Below are 21,824 nucleotides of genomic sequence, written 5' to 3'. Positions count from 1 at the left end.
CGTGATACAGACTCACCACTGTGCAGCTTTGTCCCTGGGCTACTTCCTACCCGATCGCTCGTCCGGATCCCTCTGATCCCGTCAGTGCGTCGGGGTAGTCCGCTCTTGGCAGCTCCAGCTCCCCCTCAGGCTCAGGCTCCTCCAGCTCTCCCCAGTCCTTGGCTGCTGGCAGCTCCAGCTCCCACTCCGGCTCCTCCAGTTCCCCTGGATACTCGGCAGCGGGCAGTCCTGGCAGCCCCAGTCCGTCCTCCCGGTGCGGTTTCCCTTGGTCCAGGGCCTCCCCTGGCGCGGCAGCAGGATCTGAAGGGAGCAGCCCGCGGTCTGCGTCTGCCTCCCTCCTTGGTGCTGCTCTGACTGAGCTAAGGGCCCCGCCCTTTATACTTCCTGTTCCACCCCTCCCCTTCCGGGGGGTGGAGCTAGCTTGGGCTGGCCCCGCCCACTCCGGCTGAGAGAAAGGCCCTTTTACCTCCGGTTCGGAGGGCAGCCACCCTGGCTCCCTACACTCCAAGAGAAACTGAATTCTGATCACAAGTGGGGTAACAACTTGAGTACAATGTCATGGACAAAAAATGTACCAATCCACCTCCCAAAAAAGTTGATAGTAAGAGCCAAAAAGGACAGAAGGAAAGCCCAAATGACTGGAGGGTCCAAAGCTAGATGTAGGGATACATTATTCATTATATTAAAAAGTGCAGAGAATCTGGTAGAGCCTATGCAAAGGATGTAGCTCTTGGCAAAGATGAAGGGAAAAATCAGACAAATCTACTGTGAACATTTTTAATTTTCTGTTGTATGTGGAAGGAAGTGTTTGTAGCCCAAACAATGACGATATAAAGTTTATAATCATGCTATTGTGTAGGCCTGAGACCTGATGAAACACCCCCCTCCCCCCGTCCCATATTAAACCACCCATGGGTGAAACTCAGGGAGTTCACCTCTAACATTGAAGACCAAAAAAAAGAAGAATGTTCTGCTGCTGATAAAGCATGCCCACCTCAGGAATATCCCTAATGAAAGTTATAACCACCAAGGTTGTAAAGACGCTGGGAAATTAGGGAGGATACAGAAAGAGACTCAATAAATGGTAAGATAAACTCTGATCAGCGTTTTAATGCTGACCATCTGCATAAACAGAGAAGGTCACAACTAAATTTATCTTTCATGCTTAAATTGTAAATGTAAAAACTTGGGCAGGAGGGAGGACACATAGGCACCAGTGTGTAATTGGTTAAATTTTTGTTATTTAGGAGTGTGGGATAATGTGATAGGTTTAGTAAATGTAAAGGAGGTAGCTAGTTTTTACCTATATAATGTAAATGAAAAACAATGCTTTTGGGTGCCATTTCCGGACTGCAGTTAAACATCAAGCTCCCAGAACTCTGACCCCTCTATATGACCGTGACGTGCAGAGGCATCGCTGGGAACCCCCAGATTAGTGGGTCCTCAATGGCCATTGGGTGAAATTTGTCTGTATATCGGGAATGGTGAGCATAAGAGATTTGCTTGGTATACGTATTCTGTGTGTGTTGCTAATAAACAGGTGTTTAGAGCACAGCTGTTTAAGGCTCTTTCACTGGGAAAAGATTCTGCAGACCCGTAGAGCCCTGAGCCCCGTGAGTAGGAGCGGGTACTTAAATTGACCAGGTTTCTTCCTGAGCCCTGTGGGTAAGGATAGGTACCTTACACCCTGAACCCTTGGAAGGAAAGGGTGGGGGTGCCTAAATTGATTGAGTCACGCCTTGAGCCCTGGGTAGGGTATAAGCGGGGTGCCCTAAATTGAGCAGGTAACAATTGTGTACATGAATGCTCTTTTGATTGTACAAATCTCTATTAAAACCAGTAACGTAGGAAAGAAAGAAAGACACTAATTGATATCATCTCTATTTTAGTTTGAGCAAAGAATTTTAGCCTTGAAGAAAAAGGGTTTTTTAAAAATCAGAATATCATACCTCAGTTAATGGAGAGGACAGATCTGGAACAACACACAGCAAAGCTTTTACTTCAGACAAACATTGTTTAAGCATTTCCTAATGATAACAAAATAGGAAAAATCAATGCTGTATTTTACGTTTTCTGCTATGAACTATTAGATAGGATTTTTAAAAATTCTTTTTCAATGCCTCACAATTATGGGGTTATTTGTTGTTTTGACAGAATTCCAAGTGTGGGAATGTTTATGTTCTATTTTTTAATACTGCAGAGAAGTGATGCTCAGACATCCTTAAATTTATAAAGTACCAGACTTATAGTATCTACAATAAATTCATGGTGGTCTTTTCTAGAGCAACTCAAGGGCCCAATCCTGCAGTCCTTACTCAGGCAAAACACCAATTGACTTCAGGAATGAGTAGGGCCATCCCAAGGGGAGTGCGGGGCCCGGGAAAACACCCCCCCACTCCCCTCGCCGCCCCCATTCCACCCCTTCCCCCAAGTCCCCACTGGCTTCCTCTTTCCAGCTTCCACCCCCTCCCCCAAGCGACACCGGGAGCCGGCAAGGCGGAGAGGAACAGGGCAGGCTGGGGCCAGATTGCTCGTTGCTGCTGGCGCCAGGCCCTCTGCTAACCCCCCAGGCCACCCTGGACCCCGCGTCCCAAAGCACGGGGCCCCACAAAGCGCAGGGCCCAGGGCGGTTTCCCCTGTCCATCCTATGGACGGGACAGCTCTGGGAATGAGCCCCCAATAAGTGTACTTCTGCCACACATTTATTGAAGACAGAGTTAAGCAGATAGGCAAAAAGATATTTGTGTACATGTAACATACAAAAGAAATACCACAACCAATTAGCATTCCAGACTGTGGTTTTCAGATCACTGACTTATTTACTAATGAAAGTTTGAACAAAAACCTTCAGCTAATCAGAAACAGTCACTAAAGGACAGCTCTGTCTACCTTCTAAAAACACTGTATTCTGTGATTGGCTGAAACATCATTTGTTCTCCAAGCCAGTCAGAATACAGCTTTTCAATAACGGCACAGTGAGCAATTGTCACTGCTTCACAGCACCCATCAAGCAAAATGACAGCATCTACATCATTAATCATTTCATATAATAGATATAAAGAGAACACTGTCACATGATAAATGTCTCCCACTTTGAAAATAAACGCCTACTTTTCCTCGGCATTTATCAAGCAGCGGTTATGCTGCAGCAATATTCTATTCCATTGACATTATCTCAGAGAGACCACATGGAAATTCTGAAATTGCCTCTTTTGTATTTATTTATTTATTTATTTCTGTCACAGAGACATATTCAGCCTTGCTAATAAAAAGAGAGAGCATGGTGGTATAGAGAAGATGAAAAGAAATTCCTTGCCAGTTTTAGCCCTACTCAGAGTTATTGGAAGGTTCTCTTTTTAGAATCCAATCACTGCCCATTCTGCACTGAAGATGTATAAGCTATTTTGTCAAAAGAGCTTTTGTATTGATCTTCATATTAGTATAATACCATGGCCAACATTTTCAAATATGGATCACTAAAAAAAGTTAGGTGCTTGCAGTCATATTTAGACATCTGAGAATGTGGCCTTTATTTTCAGGGAAGCTGAGCATATTTTATGTTTTTAAAGTGCCAGGCACACCTGACAAGAAAGGAAAAAAGTTACAAAGTTAAAGATTAGGTGAGGTGGGTGAAAATGTTTCAACTTTCATTGAAGTAGTTGAGGGAGGTCTCAGTGTTTGTCTTTTCTTCCAACTTTCCCATTTCCTCAAAAATAAACATCTAAGACATCAGACTATCAAACGTATTTAGAATCCTGAGCATAATTTATCCTCACTTACTTCTATTTTTTCATCAAGTTGCACCTTTGCGAGATTAATTTTGGACTTTGTTGAAGGTACTCGTTTCTGTCTTTCACTTTGTTCTTGTAAAGGAAAACTTGTAGATGACTGCACCAAAATTTCAATTTGCTGTTTCACATTAGACAATTTCTCATGTAAAGAAATAATTCTAAAAAAGAATAATGTTGTATCTGTTACAAAATGCAGCTATACATTTGGCAATGCTTTGATGGTACTTTTATTTCCATACATAAACAAATTGACATTGTTTCTCACACAGTTTTACTGTGATGGCTTCTTTCATTTCAAGCCTGATCCTGCAGTTTTGCACAAACCAAACTTTCACTGAAGACAAAGGAAATATGAGATGTGAAGGAATGCAGTATTAGGCACTTTGTGATTTAAAAGAACCACAATAGAAATGGTAAGAGGAAACATACTTCAAAAATAATATTTCTCCTTTGTGCCATTGTCATTCTGTTGCCTTTGTTGCTATGTTGTGTGTTTTGTATGCCAAAACACACCAGTTAAGTTTAACAATTTGATGATCTGGGTTGGATTTGAAATAATACATAAAATATTGCTATAGTTTGTGTAACAAAATTAGGAAGTTCCTGAATTTTGACAGGCAGGGATACCTTTTACCTACAAGACTATTCCTTCACAATGTTCTCCAGTGCTTCCTCTAGTCCAATTCTGCATTGCTCAAACAATACTGCTTCTATTACTTTCCTTGGGAGTCTATCCACACGCTGATATATCTCAAAGTTTACTGATATTCAGCCTAAAATTTATTTTACCTAATTTTATCTCATTACTCCTAGCTATTCCCCCTTGTAGCACCCTACACAACTGATCTCCGTCCTTGTATTTATAGCCTTTAAATACTAAGCTATATTTCTGAGCAGTCATCATTTGATCAAGACACAAATTATGCATACAGTAGATATTACACACATAATATAGCATGTAATAATATAACAAGGTCTGTGATTAATTACCTAGTCAATGGAATCCACAAGTGACCAGAAAACACATTGGCTGAATTGAAAGTCTTGATGCTGACAATCTTGACATACTTTGTATTGTAAGCATAAAGCAGCAAAACCTGTAAAGAAATGGGAATATGTAAGGTATAAGCCAGTACTAGTATTTCAGACATAAAGTATTTCAATAACAATATACGAACTAATATCTCTGTTGACTTCAGTGGAACTATTCGTGTGAATAAAGTTAAGCCCCTATGGAAAAAGTGTTTGCAGAATCAGGACCTTAGATTGTCAACTCTTTGGGGGCAGGAGTTGTTTCTTTCTATATATTTATTTGTACAGCATCTAGACTATTGTAGGTTTTACCACTAAGTAAAAATTTCTGTGGGTCTGAAAGATTATGTCACAGGGCATGACCACCCCGAATGCACCCCCACTTCCTGACCCCATTCAACCACATATTCCAAAACCCACGAAGTCTTCACCTCATGCAGACTGAACAGAGGGCTTCTATTGAATGTGGATTAGGGGACATGATACTATTGAAGCTTCTTCCCTGCCCCGGTGTGTGTCAGTCATTTTATTATATCCAAGAATTATGGTCCATATAGCAAGCACAATCACCCAGTCTATGGAGTAATACCAACAAGATGAGTTAGGTCAGTGGCTCTCAAACTTTTTTACTGGTGACCCCTTTCACATAGCAAGCCTCTGAGTGTGACCACCCCTTATAAATTAAAAAAACTTTTTTATATATTGAACACCATTATAAATGCTGGAGGCAAAGAGGGATTTGGGGTGGAGGTTGACAGCTCGCGACCCCCTATGTAATAACCTTGTGACCCCCTGAGGGGTCCCGACCCCCAGTTTGAGAACCCCGAGTTAGGTCAACCTTAGTCCCAATTGAATTAATTTGCTTTTGTAGTTGATAATCTATTTCTTAGCAATAGATGAGTATTTTTGTTGCATACACAGGCAATTTCAGGCGTGTGGCATCATGCACTGTATGTGATTTATACAAGTTTCAGGTACTGCACTTAAATGCACTTTGTTATTTTTAATAAAAAGCTCCAATCCAACTCTTTCATTTTGTAATTATACCATAGTCTCCATATCTTTTGTTGATTTCTCCAGAGATGGAATGTACCACTGAATGCAAAGTTCCTTGTTTGGAGCAATCGTTGCCTTGTTGTCTAGCTGAATGTCTGTGTCTGTGCAAAAAGAAACTGTGGAGGCTATTCTCACTGTGGACATCTTATGTGGGGCTCCAAGAATTTCTAGAGACATCTGAAAAACAAATGTAAACCAAAATAAAGATTTATATTTTTTTTCCAATATAAAATGAACTTGACTAGCAGTTAGTTTTAGACCAGTGGTTTTCCACCTGGAGTGTGTGGACCCCTGGGGGGTCCCCAGACTATGTTTAAGATTTCCAAAGGGGTCCACACCATCATTGGAAATTTTTTAAGGGTCTGCAAATGTAAAAAGATTGTAGACTGCTACACTGTCTACAATCTACACTGGCTTTTTAGTCCCATTATAACATCCACTGCTGTATAAATATACTACTTTTATATAGTTATTCAAGTAAATATGCAGCTTTAAAAGAAGTCACGCTCAGTTGAGCTTTTTTAAGAGTTCATATGGTGAGATTTTTTTGTCATGAATAAACTGAAGAGTTTTTAAAAGTGAAATAGGTAATTAAAAACTGTACTTCCAAGCTCCTGATGGTTTGTCCTACTTGCTAAAAATTATATGACATGCTGATCATGTGGAAATCCAATGCTGAGATACTCAACCCGTTTCCATATATGTTAACAACTACAGTAGTGACTTCACCGCTCAGCCACAAAAAGTGGTCTGATATCGTCAGTGGGTCCTTGGCCATGCAGATTCAAAGGATAAAAACACCCTGAGACAATAAGCACCCATGACATACCCACAATGTTCTCTTGGCAAAGTAAAGCAGACTTTGTCCCTGGGGGTACCCCACACTATACATGGTTCCTCAGTATCTCTTGGTGCTCTGGCAGTGTCCATGAACTCGTCACCATCCACAATACAAGGCTCTGCGCTTAAGACACTTTTGAGCCCTCAATGCCTGATTAAACCTTTTTTATACACATATACACATGTTAACATGGAGATGCAACAAACTTACAAGAACATTCTAATATGGGCCTGGGAATAGGGATTTAGTTTTTGGTATCTTTATGATTTTGCAATATCTAGTCTATGTTGTACAGTTTAATTAAGGATTTATAGAAATTTATTTTTATAGTGTATATTTCTAATGTACCACACAGGACTGTGTGGCATATTTTGTTTTTAATTGTACAACATTGTCTGTTGTTGTTTACATCACACTGAACCTTTCAGAAGAACAATGACACAGCTCCGCCTGTCAAACTGGAGGGTTGCTGGACTACAGATATTGGTATTTATTAACTCAACTTTCTCAAAATCCTGTAAACAACAAACTACTGTCTTACATACTTCCTGTCCTACATACTGTTACAGAGTGATATAAAATGTAAGCATGACAAATTCAAAAAAGGTACACAATTTTATTAGAGCATTTTTTGAAATTTTAACATAATTTATTTGGATTCTTTGTTCAACAGAGGAGAAAAAAGCTTCAATAGATTAAAAAGGTTATACAGACATGCATAAGTGATGAGATCCTGAATATAATAACGATCCTTTCAATAAGTCATCTACCTATTTGTAGTGAAAAAAACGCTGAGGTTTAAGTATCAAATTACAGGAACAATTTTTTAAAATAATGCGTACAACCTACTGAATGATTAAATCTTCTAAAATGTTGTTATAAAAATCAATGAAGCTTTGAGCTGATAACAAAAAAAAAATCAAATAATTTTATGCTTGTTAGCTGTCTACAACAGTGAAACTAACACATGATTATGCTGCTTGCACCCGTCATGAACATAACAGTGATTTCTGGAGCTGATTATTCTAGGACAGTGTAATACTAATTATATCAAAAGAAGAGCAGACTGAGTAAAATAATTTTTGATATATGATGGCTGTTATAAATGTCACATGCCATATAGTTATAGTTTATTCAATGGCATTGCTCTTCATTGCTGGGAACTGGGTAATGATATGCCGTCTTACATTACAGAAAGTTCACCAACTCTAAAGAGCTACTTTCATAAAAGCAGTTTAAGTCAGATGGGTAAGAGAACACATTTTTGCAGGCTTATATGAAAACACTGAAGAATGGACAGTAAAATTAACCATAAAGAATAACCTGTTGTTTCAGTGTTAAAATGGTAATTGTTATTCCTGTTCAGGTGAGGAGTGGGATGGGAAGAAAATAATGTTGAACTTTAAATTGAACCTTCAGAGACTAAAATCAATATATATATGGCATCGTTATTGTAGACCCTACACTTCCAACTGTTGAAGCTTGCTGTGAATGATATAATGTGAGTATATAGTTTGACAAAGTTCCTCCTCTGCCTTGGTGGGTCCTGCGCTTATAGGTGGATTTGCTTGCCTCAGAGATTCACGGCAGCCCTCAGTTTGGCCACTTTTGCTAGTGGCTCAAACCTGCCGTCCACTCAGCTAACCTCATCACTGGCCAGCATGGGGGAAACGAAGAACAATCCCCACAGTCTCTGTGTCCCACCTAGTGGGCCGGGGACAGGCCAGATCCCTTTCAATTTAGACCTTCCCTTCTGGTGTTTCTCACAGACCAGGTCAACTCTTCCTGTGTCTGATCAGGAGTTGGGGGGATGGGGGGGAACCCGGGCCCACCCTCTACACCGGGTTCTAGCCCAGGGCCCTGTGGATAGCAACTGTCTACAATGTTCCCTGTATCAGCTGTGTGACAGCTACAACTCCCTGGGCTACTTCCCCATGGCCTTCCCCCAGCACTTTCTTTATCCTCACTGCAGGATCTTCCTCCTGAAGCCTGATCACGCTTGAACTCTTCACTTCTCCAGCAGCACATCTTCTCACTCCCTACTCCTTGCACACACTCCTACTAACTGATGGGAGGTCCTTTTTAAACCAGGTGTCCTGATTAGCCTGCCTGCCATAATTGATTCTAGAAAGTTCTTAATTGGCTCCAGGTGTCTTGATTAGCTTGCCTGTCTTAATTGGTTCTAGCAGGTTCCTGATTGCTCTTGGGCAGCCCCTGCTCTGGTCACATAGGGAACAGAAAATTGTTCATCCAGTGGCCAATATATTTGGCTTCTACCAGACTCCTGTACCCCACTGGTCTGGGTCTGTCACATATCCCTCCCCATGCTCAACACCAAGGGGTTGGGCAACCTGGGACGCCAGACAGTGCACACGTGACAAGCATTGCCGTGATGGCTCCCTGCTCTGTGTTGCACACGGAACTGGAAAAGTTGGAGGGATAAGAACCATCTGGTCACCCTTGTGTTCTTCTCCTTGTTCTGCTGCATCCATTGAAGAGGGGCATGGTCGGTCACGACGACAAATCTGCGCCCAAGCAGGTAGTAGCACAAAGTTTCCATGACCCATTTTACAGCGAGGCATTCTCTCTCCACCACTGCATATTTTTGTTCCCTCAGAAGGAGTTTCCTACTGAGGTAGAGAATTGGGTGTTCCTCCTCCCGGACCATCTGTGATAGGACGGCCCCCAACCCTACTTCCGATGCATCCATCTGCAGAATAAATTCCTTGGTGAAATCTGGGGCTATCAGTATGGGGTTAATGCAGAGGGCAGTCCGTAGGTCTGTGAACGCTCTCTCTGCTGCGTCAGACCATCTCACCAGATCAGGTCCACGGGCCTTCCCTAGGTCTGACAGAGGGCTTGCCCTTGTGACAAAGTGGGGGATAAATCGTCGGTAATACCCCACCACACCTAGGAATGCCCGGACTTGTTTCTTGCGACTTGGACAAGGCCAATTTTGGATGGTCTCTAACTTATTCAGTTGGGGTTTTACCAGACCTTTTCCCACAATGTAGCCAAGATATTTGGCCTCTGTAAATCCTACGGCGCACTTAGCAGGGTTTGCTGTAAGGCCAGCTCACCTGAAGGTATTGAGGACTGCCTCTACCTTCTCTAGGTGGGTTTCCCAGTCTAGGGTATGAATGACCACATCATCTAGGTAGGCAGCAGCATGATGATTATGGGGGCATAATAGCTTGTCCATGAGGCGCTGGAAGGTAGCTGGTGCCCCATGTAGTCCAAAAGGAAGGATAGTCTATAGGAAAAGACCCTCTGGGGTAGAGAACGCAGTCTTTTCCTTTGCATCTTTGGCAAGGAGAATCTGCCAGTACCCCTTTGTCAAGTCTAGGGTAGTCAATAATAATATATGGAGACATACCTATCTCATAGAACTGGAAGGGACCCTGAAAGGTCATTGAGTCCAGCCCCCTGCCTTCACTAGCAGGACCAACTACTGATTTTGCTCCAGATCCCTAAGTGGCCCCCTCAAGGATTGAACTCACAACCCTGGGTTTAAGAGGCCAATGCTCAAACCACTGAGCTATCCCTCCCCTATATAAGTATATATTATTTTTTGTTGAGAACACATCTTGGTTCCAGAAGATCATCTCAGACACCTCATTCTTCTGGTCTGGCGTTAATTTGGGAGACACCCTCACCTGTTCGGAGGATTTGTTTTCCTGGGGTAGGTCTTTTCGGACAGCTGCGCATGCCTCTTGTGCATGCCAGGGTTTCAGAAGGTTGATATGATATATTTGCTCTTGTTTCCGACGTCCCGGTTGTTGCACATGGGTCCCACATGCCTATTCTTAACCCTCTGTATCAGGCCTTAGAGTCCATCAACAGAAAAGGTTTTTCCTCTTCCCCCCATGGTGCTGCAAGGCCTGTTTGATCACCATGGAAAGTTCACCAGTATTTACTACAGGTTCAACTATTTCGTAGGGTCCTTGCCACTGGGCCAAAAGTTTACTCTCTGTTGTGGGTACCAGCACCATTACTCGGTCTCCAGGCTGGAACTGCCGAACTTTGGCTTGGCGATTATACTGAGCTCATTGGGCCTCTTGCACCTTCTCTAGGTGTTCCCGCACAATGGGAGTGACCCGCGCTATCCGGTCCCTCATTTGTAACACATGCTTAATTACATTCTTCCCCTCATTGGGCTCCTTCTCCCAAATTTCCTTGGCTATGTCCAAGATGCCTCGAGGGTGGCACCCATATAATACTCAAAGGGAGAAAACCCAGTTGAGGCCTGAGGTACCTCCCGGATGGCAAACATAAGGTATGGTAGTAGAGTGTCCCAATCCTTCCCGTCTCGACTTACCACCTTCCTTATCATAGCCTTCAGCGTTCGGTTGAACCTTTCTACCAGCCCATCGGTCTGTGGATGATAGACTGAAGTCCTCAAGGTATGTATGTGGAATAGGTCACATAGGTCCCTCATTAGTTTTGACATAAATGGGGTTCCTTGGTCCGACAGTATCTCCTTTGGTAGCCCCACTCAGGCAAAAATCCCCACTAGCTCTTTGGCTATTGTTTTAGAGGCTGTGTTCCGCAAGGGGACAGCTTCTGGATACAATGTAGCATAGTCCAGAATGACAAGTATATATTGATGGCCCCAGGTAGTCTTCTCTAGGGGTCCCACTAGGTCCATGGCTATTCACTCAAACGGGACCTCTATGGTGGGTAGGGGTACCAAAGGTGCCCTCAAGTGGGGATGAGGACAGAGCAGCTGACACTCTGGGCAGGAGGCGCAGTATCTCCACACTTCTTCATGCACTCTGGGCCAGAAGAACCTTTGTAGGACCCTTGCCAGGATCTTCTCTACCCCTAAATGCCCCGCAAAAAGATGGCTATGCGCGAGGCTTAATACGGCCTTCTGGTGTTTGTGAGGCACTAGGAGCTGCTCTACCTTCTGTCCTTGTACTGGTGCAATCCGGTACAGGAGATCCTTTTTTATAATGAAGTAGGGGCCGGGTCCCTGGGTTTTCCCTTCCATGGGGACCCCATCTATTTCTGTTACCTCCTTCCTAATGTTGTCATACCTTGGATCTTCAGCTTGGTCCTGTCCGAAATGTTACCTCCCGGGGCTGGTCTGCCCGAGTTCTAGGTATGGGTCTCTATTGCTTCTGCCGGTTCAGAGGCATTAGGGTTGGGGTCTGGCTCAAGTGCTTCTCCCTCCTGGACAGCCTCCTTTTCAGCTGCCCGGGTCTGCCTACCTACGAGAGCGACCCTCTGGCTTTGGGTCAGTATTCGGGTTCCCAAGGCCTTAGCTGCCCTTCTTTCCTTTTTCGACTTTCTGCCCCGCCTGGGAGTGGATAAAATGTCTAGGGAAATTTTGGAGAAAATTGGGAGTTGACAGTCTACTGTGGACGCCTCACTAGCTTCAGGGTCCTCCCCTTTCTCCAATCCCCCTACTGGGAGTAAGTCATCAAATCCTGGGAAGTCCCTCCCTATGAGCACCGGGTAAGGGAGTTTAGGCACTACACCTGCTGCTATCTCTGTAGGGTTCCCTTGGATTTCAATTTTTACCGGGATGGTGGGGTAGTAACTAACCGTCCCATGGACGCATGTCACCCCTGTGCGTTTTGCCTGTAGTAACTGACTATGTTTCACGAGCTTTCCTGAGATGAGTGTGATGGCGGTCCCCGAATCTATCAGTGCTGTGGTCTCTACTACATTTAACCTCAATGGCCTGGTATATTTGTGTGGGGTTAGTGCAACCCCCACAATGTGAATTAGGGAGCATGGGTTTTCCTGGTTTCCTAGGTTACACTGCATAGACTCCTCAGCATTGGGGCACTGTGCAGCTATGTGTTCCCACTCCCCGCAAGCGTAACATCTGTATGGGGCCCTAGGCGTTCCCCGGTCTCTCGGTTTGGGCAGTCTAACATCACGATCCTCTTCACCCTCAGTGCTTTGACTTTTGGTGGCCTCTGGTGGGCCTTCAGTCCCTCTCTTTTTCCACCTGGGCCTTCCTGGGGGCTCAGTTGCCTGAGATCTGGGGATCAGTGCCACTAGTTTAACCCGGGGCGCCTCTTCCTTAACTGTTCGGGTCAATTCCCTCGCCGTCCTTTGCCTCTCTACCAGTGCAACAACCTTGTCGTAGGTGGAGGGGTCGTTCTGGCTTACTCAGGTGCGAAGATCTGGCGGTAGTCCTCGCATGTACCAGTCAATAACCAGAATCTCTAGTATCTCTTCTGGACTCTGAGATTCGGTTCGTAACCACTTTTGTGCGAGATGGATGAGGTCATATAATTGGGACTGCCGGGTTCTGTTGTCCTGGTACCTCCACTCGTGATATCGCTGGGTCCGCACTGCAGTTGTTACCCCAGATCTGGCCAGGAACTCTGCTTTCAGCTGGGGGTAGTCTGCTGCAGCCTCTTCAGACATATCACAATAGGCCTTCTGGGCCTCCCCACACAGGAATGGAGCGAGGATGCCAGACCGCTGTTCTCGGGGCCAAGCCTCCCATATGGCTGTCCTCTCAAAGGCCAGGAGGTATGCCTCTATGTCATCCTACTGTGTCATTTTCTGCAGCCAATTGCTGGCCCGTATGACCAGCGTCCTATCATGGCTGTGGTTCAGCTCTGTAAGAGCCTTCACCTGGTTTACCAGTTCCTGCAACATAGCATGGTCTTGAGCGGTCTGGTCCATTAACAAGCGATTGGTCTCCTGCTGCAGCCTCACTGCCTCCTGTTGGGCGGCTGCCTGGACACGGGTAGCCTCCTGCTGGGCAGCCATGGCTTGTATCAGTGCCCGCACTACATCATCTATTGTGGTGGTGGGGGAAAATAAACCCTCTCCCTCTTTTTTTTGTTTATTTTAAAAACATTCTCCTTCTTCCGCCACGCGGTGCACCCAAATCTCACTGCTGACGCCAGTGTGACAAAGTTCCTCCTCTGCCTTGGTGGGTCCTGGCCTATAGGTGGATTTGCTTGCCTAAGAGATTCACAGCAGCCCTCAGTTTGGCCTCTTTTGCTAGTGGCTCAAACCTGCCGTCCACTCAGCTAACCTCATCACTGGCCAGCATGGGGGAAACGAAGAACAATCCCCACAGTCTCTGTGTCCCACCTAGTGGGTCGGGGACAGGCCAGATCCCTTTCAATTTAGACCTTCCCTTTTGGTGTTTCTCACAGACCAGGTCAACTCCTCCTGTGTCCGAGCAGGAGTTGAGGGGATGGGGGAAATCCGGCCCCACCCTCTACACCGGGTTCCAGCCCAGGGCCCTGTGGATAGCAGCTGTCTACAATGTTCCCTGTATCAGCTGCGTGACAGCTACAACTCCCTGGGCTACTTCCCCATGGCCTTCCCCCAACACCTTCTTTATCCTCACTGCAGGATCTTCCTCCTGAATCCTGATCATGCTTGAACTCTTCACTCCTCCAGCAGCACGTCTTCTCACTCCCTGCTCCTTACACACCCTGCTACTAACTGATGGGAGGTCCTTTTTAAACCAGGTGTCCTGATTAGCCTGTCTGCCATAATTGATTCTAGAAAGTTCTTAATTGGTTCCAGGTGTCTTGATTGGTTCTAGCAGGTTCCTGATTGCTCTAGGGCAGCCCCTGCTCTGGTCACTCAGGGAACAGAAAATTGTTCATCTAGTGGCCAGTATATTTGCCTTCTAACAGACTCCTGTACCCCACTGGTCTGGGTCTGTCACAGTAGCTTTATTTAGGTTTGAGGCTTGGAATTTCTTTTAACCAACTATATAAAAACAATCTCCAATTTGCATCTCAAACAAGGGGAAAAACTTGTAGGGAAAGGCTCCAGACCCATCTTGATGAATAACCACCTCAAAGAGGTTATTAGGAGTAAGCAGAAGACCTACAGTGAATGGAAGAAGGGATTGATCAGCAAAGAAAGCTACATTTTGGAGGTTAAAAAAATGTAGGAATAAAATGACAGTAGCTAAAAGTCAAGCTGAATTAGCTCATGTCAAGGAAAGTAAATAACAAGAGGATTTTTAGTTATAGAAATACAAAGAAAATAAGGAAGGACGAGGTTGGGACTCTATGCAGTGTGGATAGGAAGGGGATTATACATAATCTAGGTATAGCCCAAAATCTAAATGAATGCTTTGCCTTAGTTTTCAATAAAGATGATAATATGGAACATAGGCATGAATACAACATGGCTGATGAAAATGAGTATATAGAAATGGAAATTACCACATGTGAGTTGGAAGGAAAATTTAAAGAGCTTAATGTGCTCAAATTGGGGGGGAGGGGGAGGCTGTATCATTTCCATCCCAGAATACTGAAAGAACTGGCACATGAAATTGCTAGTCCAGTAGCAAGGATATTTAATAAATCTATCTATTTGTGGGTAATACCATATGGACAATAGCTAACATTATACCTATATTTAAGAAAGGAGGAAGTGGGGGAAGCGATCTGGGCAATTACAGACCTGTTAGTCTGACCTCAGTAGTATGCAAGGTTTTAGAGCAAATTGTGAAGGAAAGAATAATTACATTCATGGAGGTAAATGGTAATGGGGATGTAATGCAACATGGGTTTACCAAAGGTAAATTATGCCAGACTAACCTGACTTCCTTCTTTGAGAAAATAACTGATTTATTAGATAAGGGAAATGCAGTAGATCTAATATACTTGGACTGAAGTAAAACATCTGACACACTACTACATGGGAAATTACTAGCTAAATTGGAGAAGATGGGGATTAGTACAAGAATTGTAAGGTGGATAAGGAACTGGCTAAAGTGGAGAAGGCAACAGGTTGTGCTGAAAGGTGAACTATTGAACTAGAGGGAGATTACTAGTGAAGTTCCTCAAGATCAGTCTTGGGACCAATTTTATTCAATATTTTTTATTACTGACCTTGACATAAATATAACTGTGCTAAATTTGCTGATGATACTAAGTTGAGAGGCATCATCAATGCAGAAGATGATCAGAATATTATATGGGAAAATCCTGATGACCTTAAAGGGATGAAATTCAATATTACAAAGTGCAAAGTCATGGACTTAGAGTCTAATAATAAGAATTTCTGCTACAATCTGGGATTCATCGTTTGGAAGTGACAGAGACGGAGAGAGACCTAGATATGTTGATCCATCACAGGATGATTATAAGTCACAAGTGTTATAAGGCTCTGAAAAAGACAAATGGAATCCTAGGATGTATCAGATGAGGCATTTCCAGAAGAGAGAGAGAAGTCTTTATGCCACTGTACAAGACACTGGTTAGATCTCATGTGGAATACAGTGTAAAATTCTGGTCAGGTGCAGAAAAGAGATACTAGGATGACTGGGGGCATGGAGGGACTATTTTATGAGAGGAGGTTCATAGATTTTAAGGACAGAAGGAACCACTGTGATTATCTAGTCTGACCTCCTGCACAACACAGGCCACAGAACCTCACCCACCCTCTCCTGAAATAGACCCATACCTCTGGCTGAGCTACTGAAGTGCTCAAATCTTGATTTAAAGACTTAAAGTTACAGAGAATTCACCATTTATTCTAGTTCAAACCAGCAAGTGACCAGTGCCCCATGCTGCAGAGGAAGATGAGCCTTCCCCCTCCCCCCCAGGATCTCTGCCAATCTGACCTGGGGGAAATTCTTTCTCAATCCCAAATATGTCCATCAGTTAGACCCTGAGCATGTGGGCAAGACCCAGGAGCCAGAGGCCCTTTTTTTCTGGAAAAGAATTCTCTGTAGTAACTCAGCCCTGCACATCTAGTGTCCAATCTCTGGCCAGCATGGAGATATTGCTGATAGCAGTCGCAGATGGGCCATATGCCAATAGATGCAACCTCATCATACCATCTCCTCCATAAACATATCAAGCTCAGTCTTGAAACAAGTTAGGTTTTTGCCCCCAATAGTCTCCTTGGGAGGCTGTTCCTGAACTTCACTCCTATGCTAGTTAGAAATCTTTGTCTAATTTCAAGCCTAAACATGTTGATGGGCAGTTTATATCCATTTGTTCTTGTGCTAACTTTGGCCCTTAACTTAAATAACTCCTCTTCCTCCTTGGTATTTATTCTTCTGATGTATTTATAGACAGCAATCATATCTTCCCTCAGCCTTCTTTTGGTTAGGCTAAACAAGCCACGCTCCTTAAGTCACCTCTCATAGGGTAAGTTTTCCATTCATCTGAGCATCCTAGTAGCCCTTCTCTGAACCTGTTCTAGTCTGAATTCATCTTTCTTAAACATGGGAGACCAGAATTGCACTCATTATTCCAGATGAGGTCTCACCAGTGCCTTGTATAATGGTAATAACTCTTCTCTGTCTCTACGGAAAATATTTTGCCTGATGCATCCTATGGTTGCACTGGCCTTTATCACAGCTGCATCACATTGACAGCTCATAGTTGCCCTGTGGTTGACCAATACACCCATGTCTTTCTCTTCCTCTGTCACTTCTAACTGATACATTCCCAGCTTATAGCAGAAATTTTTGTTGTTAGTCCCTACATGCAAAGTGCAAGGTCATGACTTGTGACATTGCACTCTATATGATTTTATGAAAATATGCTAATGAGTGTAAATATAATGTAACTGGAATATGATTCATGCAAAAGGTCTCTTGTAAGGTATCATTACAAAGCTTATAATCTACTGAGTGTGGTCATCCTATTTGTATGCATCATTCTTGTATCTGGAACTAGAAATATGAAATATAACTCTGAGGGCCTATTGTAATTATGCAAAGTATGAGCCATTAATGGTGGTTTGGAATCTTGATGACTCCCATCAACCAGGAAAATTGACTGTGGATGGCTCTGTTTGCTTGCAGGCCTTCCTGTGAGTCAGGCTGGGAGGAATGAAGGCTTGGGGTCTCACAGGACATGTGACCATGTCACCTGGTACTGAAATCCATCTTAAACCTGGGGCTTTTCCATTTAGAAGGAGGGGTGGGGACCCAGAGAGACAAAAGATTCCCACCTTGTGCCAAAGCTATATAAGGGGGTGGAACAGAACAAAGGTGGCTGCAATCATGAGAAATCCCCTAGCTACCACTTGAGCTGGAACAAGGACTGTACCAGGGGAAAGGATTGTGCCCAGACTAGGAAGGTGTCCTGTCTGTGATAGAAGCTTATTGAAACATCTGAGGTGAGGTTTTATCTGTATTCAGTTTTCTTACTGTACTAGGCTTAGACTTGTGTGTTTTATTTTATTTTGCTTGGTAATTCACTTTGTTCTGTCTGTTATTACTTGGAACCACTTAAATCCTACTTTTTGTATTTAATAAAATCACTTTTTACTTATTAATTAACCCAGAGTATGTATTAATACCTGGGGGGGGGAGGGAGTAAACAGCTGTGCATATCTCTCTATCAGTGTTATAGAGGGCAAACAATTTATGAGTTTATCCTGTATAAGCTTTATACAGAGTAAAACGGATTTATTTGGGGTTTGGACCCCATTGCAAGCTGGGCATCTGAGTATTGGAGACAGGAACACTTCTTAAGCTGTTTTCAGTTAAGCCTGCAGCTTTTGGGGGATGTTGTTCAGACCTGGGTCTGTGTTTGTAGCAGGCTAGCATGTCTGGCTCAAACCAGGCAGGGCACTGAAGTCGGGGGAAAACGGGCTCAGAGGTAGTCTTGGCACATCAGGTGGCAGACCCAAAGGGGGTTTCTGTGATCCAACCTGTCACATGACTATTAAATATCATCCCATTTCTGTTACTCTAGTTTTCAAGGTCCTCCAAATCTTCTTGTATGATATTCCGGTCCTCCCCCATATTGGCAATACCTCCCAACTTTGTGTCATCCACAAATTTTATTAGCACACTCCTACATTTTGTGCCAAGGTCATTAATGAAAATGTTAAATAAGACTGGTCCCAAAATCAATTCTTGAGGAACTCCACTAGTAACCACCTGCCAACCTGACTGTTCATCTTTCAGTATGACAGGTTAAGGTCTCCTAACCAGTTCCTTCCCCACCTTTCAGTTGTCATATTAATCCCCATCTTCTCCAATTTAACTAACAATTTCCTACGTGGAACTGTATCAAATGCTTTACTGAAATCCAGGTAAATTAGATTTACTGAATTTCCTTTGTCTAGAAAATCTTATCTTCTCAGAGAAAGAGATCAGGTTGGTCTGGCACGATCTATCTTTTGTAAAACCATGTTGTATTTTATCCCAATTACCTCTCTGTCTTTAATTACTCTCTTTCAAAATTTGTTCTAAGACCTTGCATACAACTGAGGTCAAACTAGCAGGCCTATCATTTTCCAGATCACCCTTTCCCCCCCTTTCTTAAATATAGGTATTATATTTGCAATTCTCCAATCCTGGGATATGCCCCCCAAGTTTATGGATTCATGAAAAATCCTTGCTCTTGGTCTTACAATTTCATGTGCCAGTTCCTTTAATATTTTTGGATGGAGATTATCTGGACCCCCTGATTTTGTCCCATTAAGTTGTTCGGGTTTTGCTTCAGCTTTCACCTTGGATGTGGTAATTTCTACTTCTACACTCTTGCTCCCATCAGTCACCCTGCCATTGCCCCTTATTAAAAACCAAGGCAAAGTATTTGTTTAGGTGTTGACCCATACCTAAATTATCTTTAATCTCCACCCCATCTTCAGTGTTTAGTGGTCCCACTTCTTCACTTGTTTTCTTTTTATTTATATAGCTACAGAACTTTGTACTATTGGTTTTAATTTCCTTTGCAATGTCCAGTTCTGCTTAGCTTTTGGTAGTTCTCACTTTATCCCACACTTTCTGATCTCCAAGAGTTAGCTTTCCTTGCTGATCCATCCCTTCTTCCATTCCTTGTAGGCTTTCTGCTTTCTCTTAACAATCTGTTGAGATGCTTGTTCATCCAGTTTGGTCTGCAACGCTTCTCTACGAGTTTCTTCCCCTTGCTTTGGATGCAGGCTTCAGATAGTTTCTGCAACTTTGACTTACAGTAATTCCAAGCTTCTTCATATTCAGATGCTTGAGTTCTTCAGTTCAGTCAACTTCCCTAATCATGGAACCTAGTTCAAGACCTATTTTTGTTTCTCCTGGAAGAGCCTGGCTTATTTAACCTAGAAAAAAGAGGGCTTAGAGGGTATATGATTGCTCTCCTCGGGGGAAGGGGGGGGAATAAACACCAGGGAGGGCTATTTAAGCTACAGGACAATGTTGACACAAGACCAAATTGATATAAACTGGCCATAAACAAATTCAGACTGGAAATCAGAAAGTTACTAATCATCAAAGGAGTGAGGTTCTGGAATATCCTCACAATAGGAATTGTAGGGAGAAAAATCTAGATTAGTTTTAAGAGAGAGATGGACAAATGTATGAGTGGGATTGTATGATGGGATTGTTTGTGATGGTGGAGGACAGGGCTCAGCAGACCTGGGGAGGTCTCTTCCAATTCATATATTATGTTCTTAAAAGTTTATGTTTCAGGGCTTCAGCTGGCATCCTGTAGGGTTCAAGAAAGGACACCCCTCACCGCCGCAATGTATTCTTAGATGGTTTTGTTTGGTCTACTTCCTCTAAAGCATCAGAGATGGTCATGTGAGATGGGATACTGATGGGCGGGCCAGGGCTCCAAAGTGGCATTGAGCATTCTCTCTCTCAGATGCTTGGCTGGCTGATTCTTGCTCACATGCTCAGAGTCTAACTGATCACTGTATGTGGGGTTGGGAAGGAATTTTCCCCTAGATTAGACTGGCAGTGACTTTAGTTTTTTTCTCCTTCCTCTGCAGCATGTTGTGCAGCTCACCCACTGAGATAATCTGTGTATATTTCACTTATCAATTCCCTTCCATTGCAAGGGCCTTGGTATATGTCAGTCTCTCCCATGCTCTGCCTGTTTCACATAATAGTTTAGGCTCCTGTGGACTGTAATACTTTGGATTTAATGTGTGGGTGCTGGGTTTGTGTTGGTGGCCTCTGATATGCAGGAGAACAGAGTAGCTGATCTGATGGTCACTTCTGGCCTTAAACTCTATGACTGTGAGATCTGGACTGGACTAATTGCCATGTTTGTTTGCAACCCTTCAGTCCTGAAAGGACTGACTCTAAAACTACCAACTCAGCTGGTCTAATAAGCATATTTACAATTGTAACACACCTTTAAAAATAAATTAAATCTGGAGCTAAACACCTCTGCAGTGTCCTCTTTAGACAAATAAATATAATTAATTTTTTGAAGAAAATGTTTCATAATATTGTATGTAACATATAGAATATATACAAAACATACAATTCTGACAGGATAGAAGGTTTTTACAATCTGAATATGTATTAGGTATTGTGGTATTTTTGGTGTGATGCATGGGGATTTGACCAAGGGATAAGGCAAAAGTATTGGTCTTCTATCAAATAACACTGAAATTTTCTTTAGCTTTTTATGAAAATTTTCATTTAAAATAACATTGTTTAATTGCTACTATTTTTCATGCTATAGACACAATGTACATTGGATGTAATTCACTCCTGTGCAGAGGATCAGCACAAAAGCCGGTGCAACAATTAATTCCTTAAAATAAGGCTTGAATAGGACTTAAGTGTGGCATGGGCTTTGTGCTAGCCCTGTGCACTGGTGTGAATTTCACCCTTGTAGAAGAGCTGGTAAGAAACAGACTCTTTGGAGAGTCCATGAAGCTCTCCATGAATGATGAGTGCAAGGCATGTGATGCAAGCGTGACAGGGAAATAATTTTTAAAACATACCTTTACAGGAACAGCAGCCAGACTAGCACCTGGTTTTTCTAAAAACTGCAGTTGTTTTGGAAAATCTTCAAGACAACATGTTGAATAGATACACAGATGTTTTTTAAGGAAAATATGCATTTCTGCTAAACGTAGAACAATTCCTGTATCAAACACAGAAGTGAACAGTGCATCTTCCATAGAAAATGATCCAGGTGTTGATTTGGAGACAGCTTTGGAAAGAGAAAATCTTCATTAATTTACCATTTGCTATTTAGAAATATAGACTTTCTATGACTGCTTGGCATTTATAAATCCAAAACATATAATAAATTTAAATAAATTCAGCAACGAATCTGTAAATTTTTTTTGCAGAATTCCTAAACTGATAGTTCTTAATCATTATTGTTTATTTGAATTGTTGTAGCACCTTGAAGCCACAGTCATGGACCAGGGCTGTCTGTAGCTGAATA

General features: G+C 43.0%; 1 protein-coding gene across 1 annotated transcript in view; it reads right to left on the bottom strand.

The window, feature by feature from the left end:
* CFAP54 (cilia and flagella associated protein 54) overlaps nucleotides 1-21,824 on the bottom strand; it is a 199,539-nt gene that overhangs the window by 7,062 nt on the left and 170,653 nt on the right. The window contains exons 62-66 of the mRNA XM_026649001.1: nucleotides 21,373-21,584; nucleotides 5,871-6,056; nucleotides 4,782-4,888; nucleotides 3,781-3,949; nucleotides 1,950-2,027 (exon numbers count right to left, since the gene is read on the bottom strand). Coding sequence (XP_026504786.1) covers nucleotides 1,950-2,027; nucleotides 3,781-3,949; nucleotides 4,782-4,888; nucleotides 5,871-6,056; nucleotides 21,373-21,584 — 752 coding nt within the window. The remainder of the gene's footprint in view (nucleotides 1-1,949; nucleotides 2,028-3,780; nucleotides 3,950-4,781; nucleotides 4,889-5,870; nucleotides 6,057-21,372; nucleotides 21,585-21,824) is intronic.

Source organism: Terrapene carolina, unplaced genomic scaffold (assembly GCF_002925995.2).
Source record: "Terrapene carolina triunguis isolate 2854851 unplaced genomic scaffold, T_m_triunguis-2.0 Scaffold68, whole genome shotgun sequence".
In the NCBI taxonomy this organism is placed as follows: domain Eukaryota; kingdom Metazoa; phylum Chordata; order Testudines; family Emydidae; genus Terrapene; species Terrapene triunguis.
Note: the sequence above shows the minus strand (reverse complement) of the source record. Positions and strands in the feature narration are given on the sequence as shown.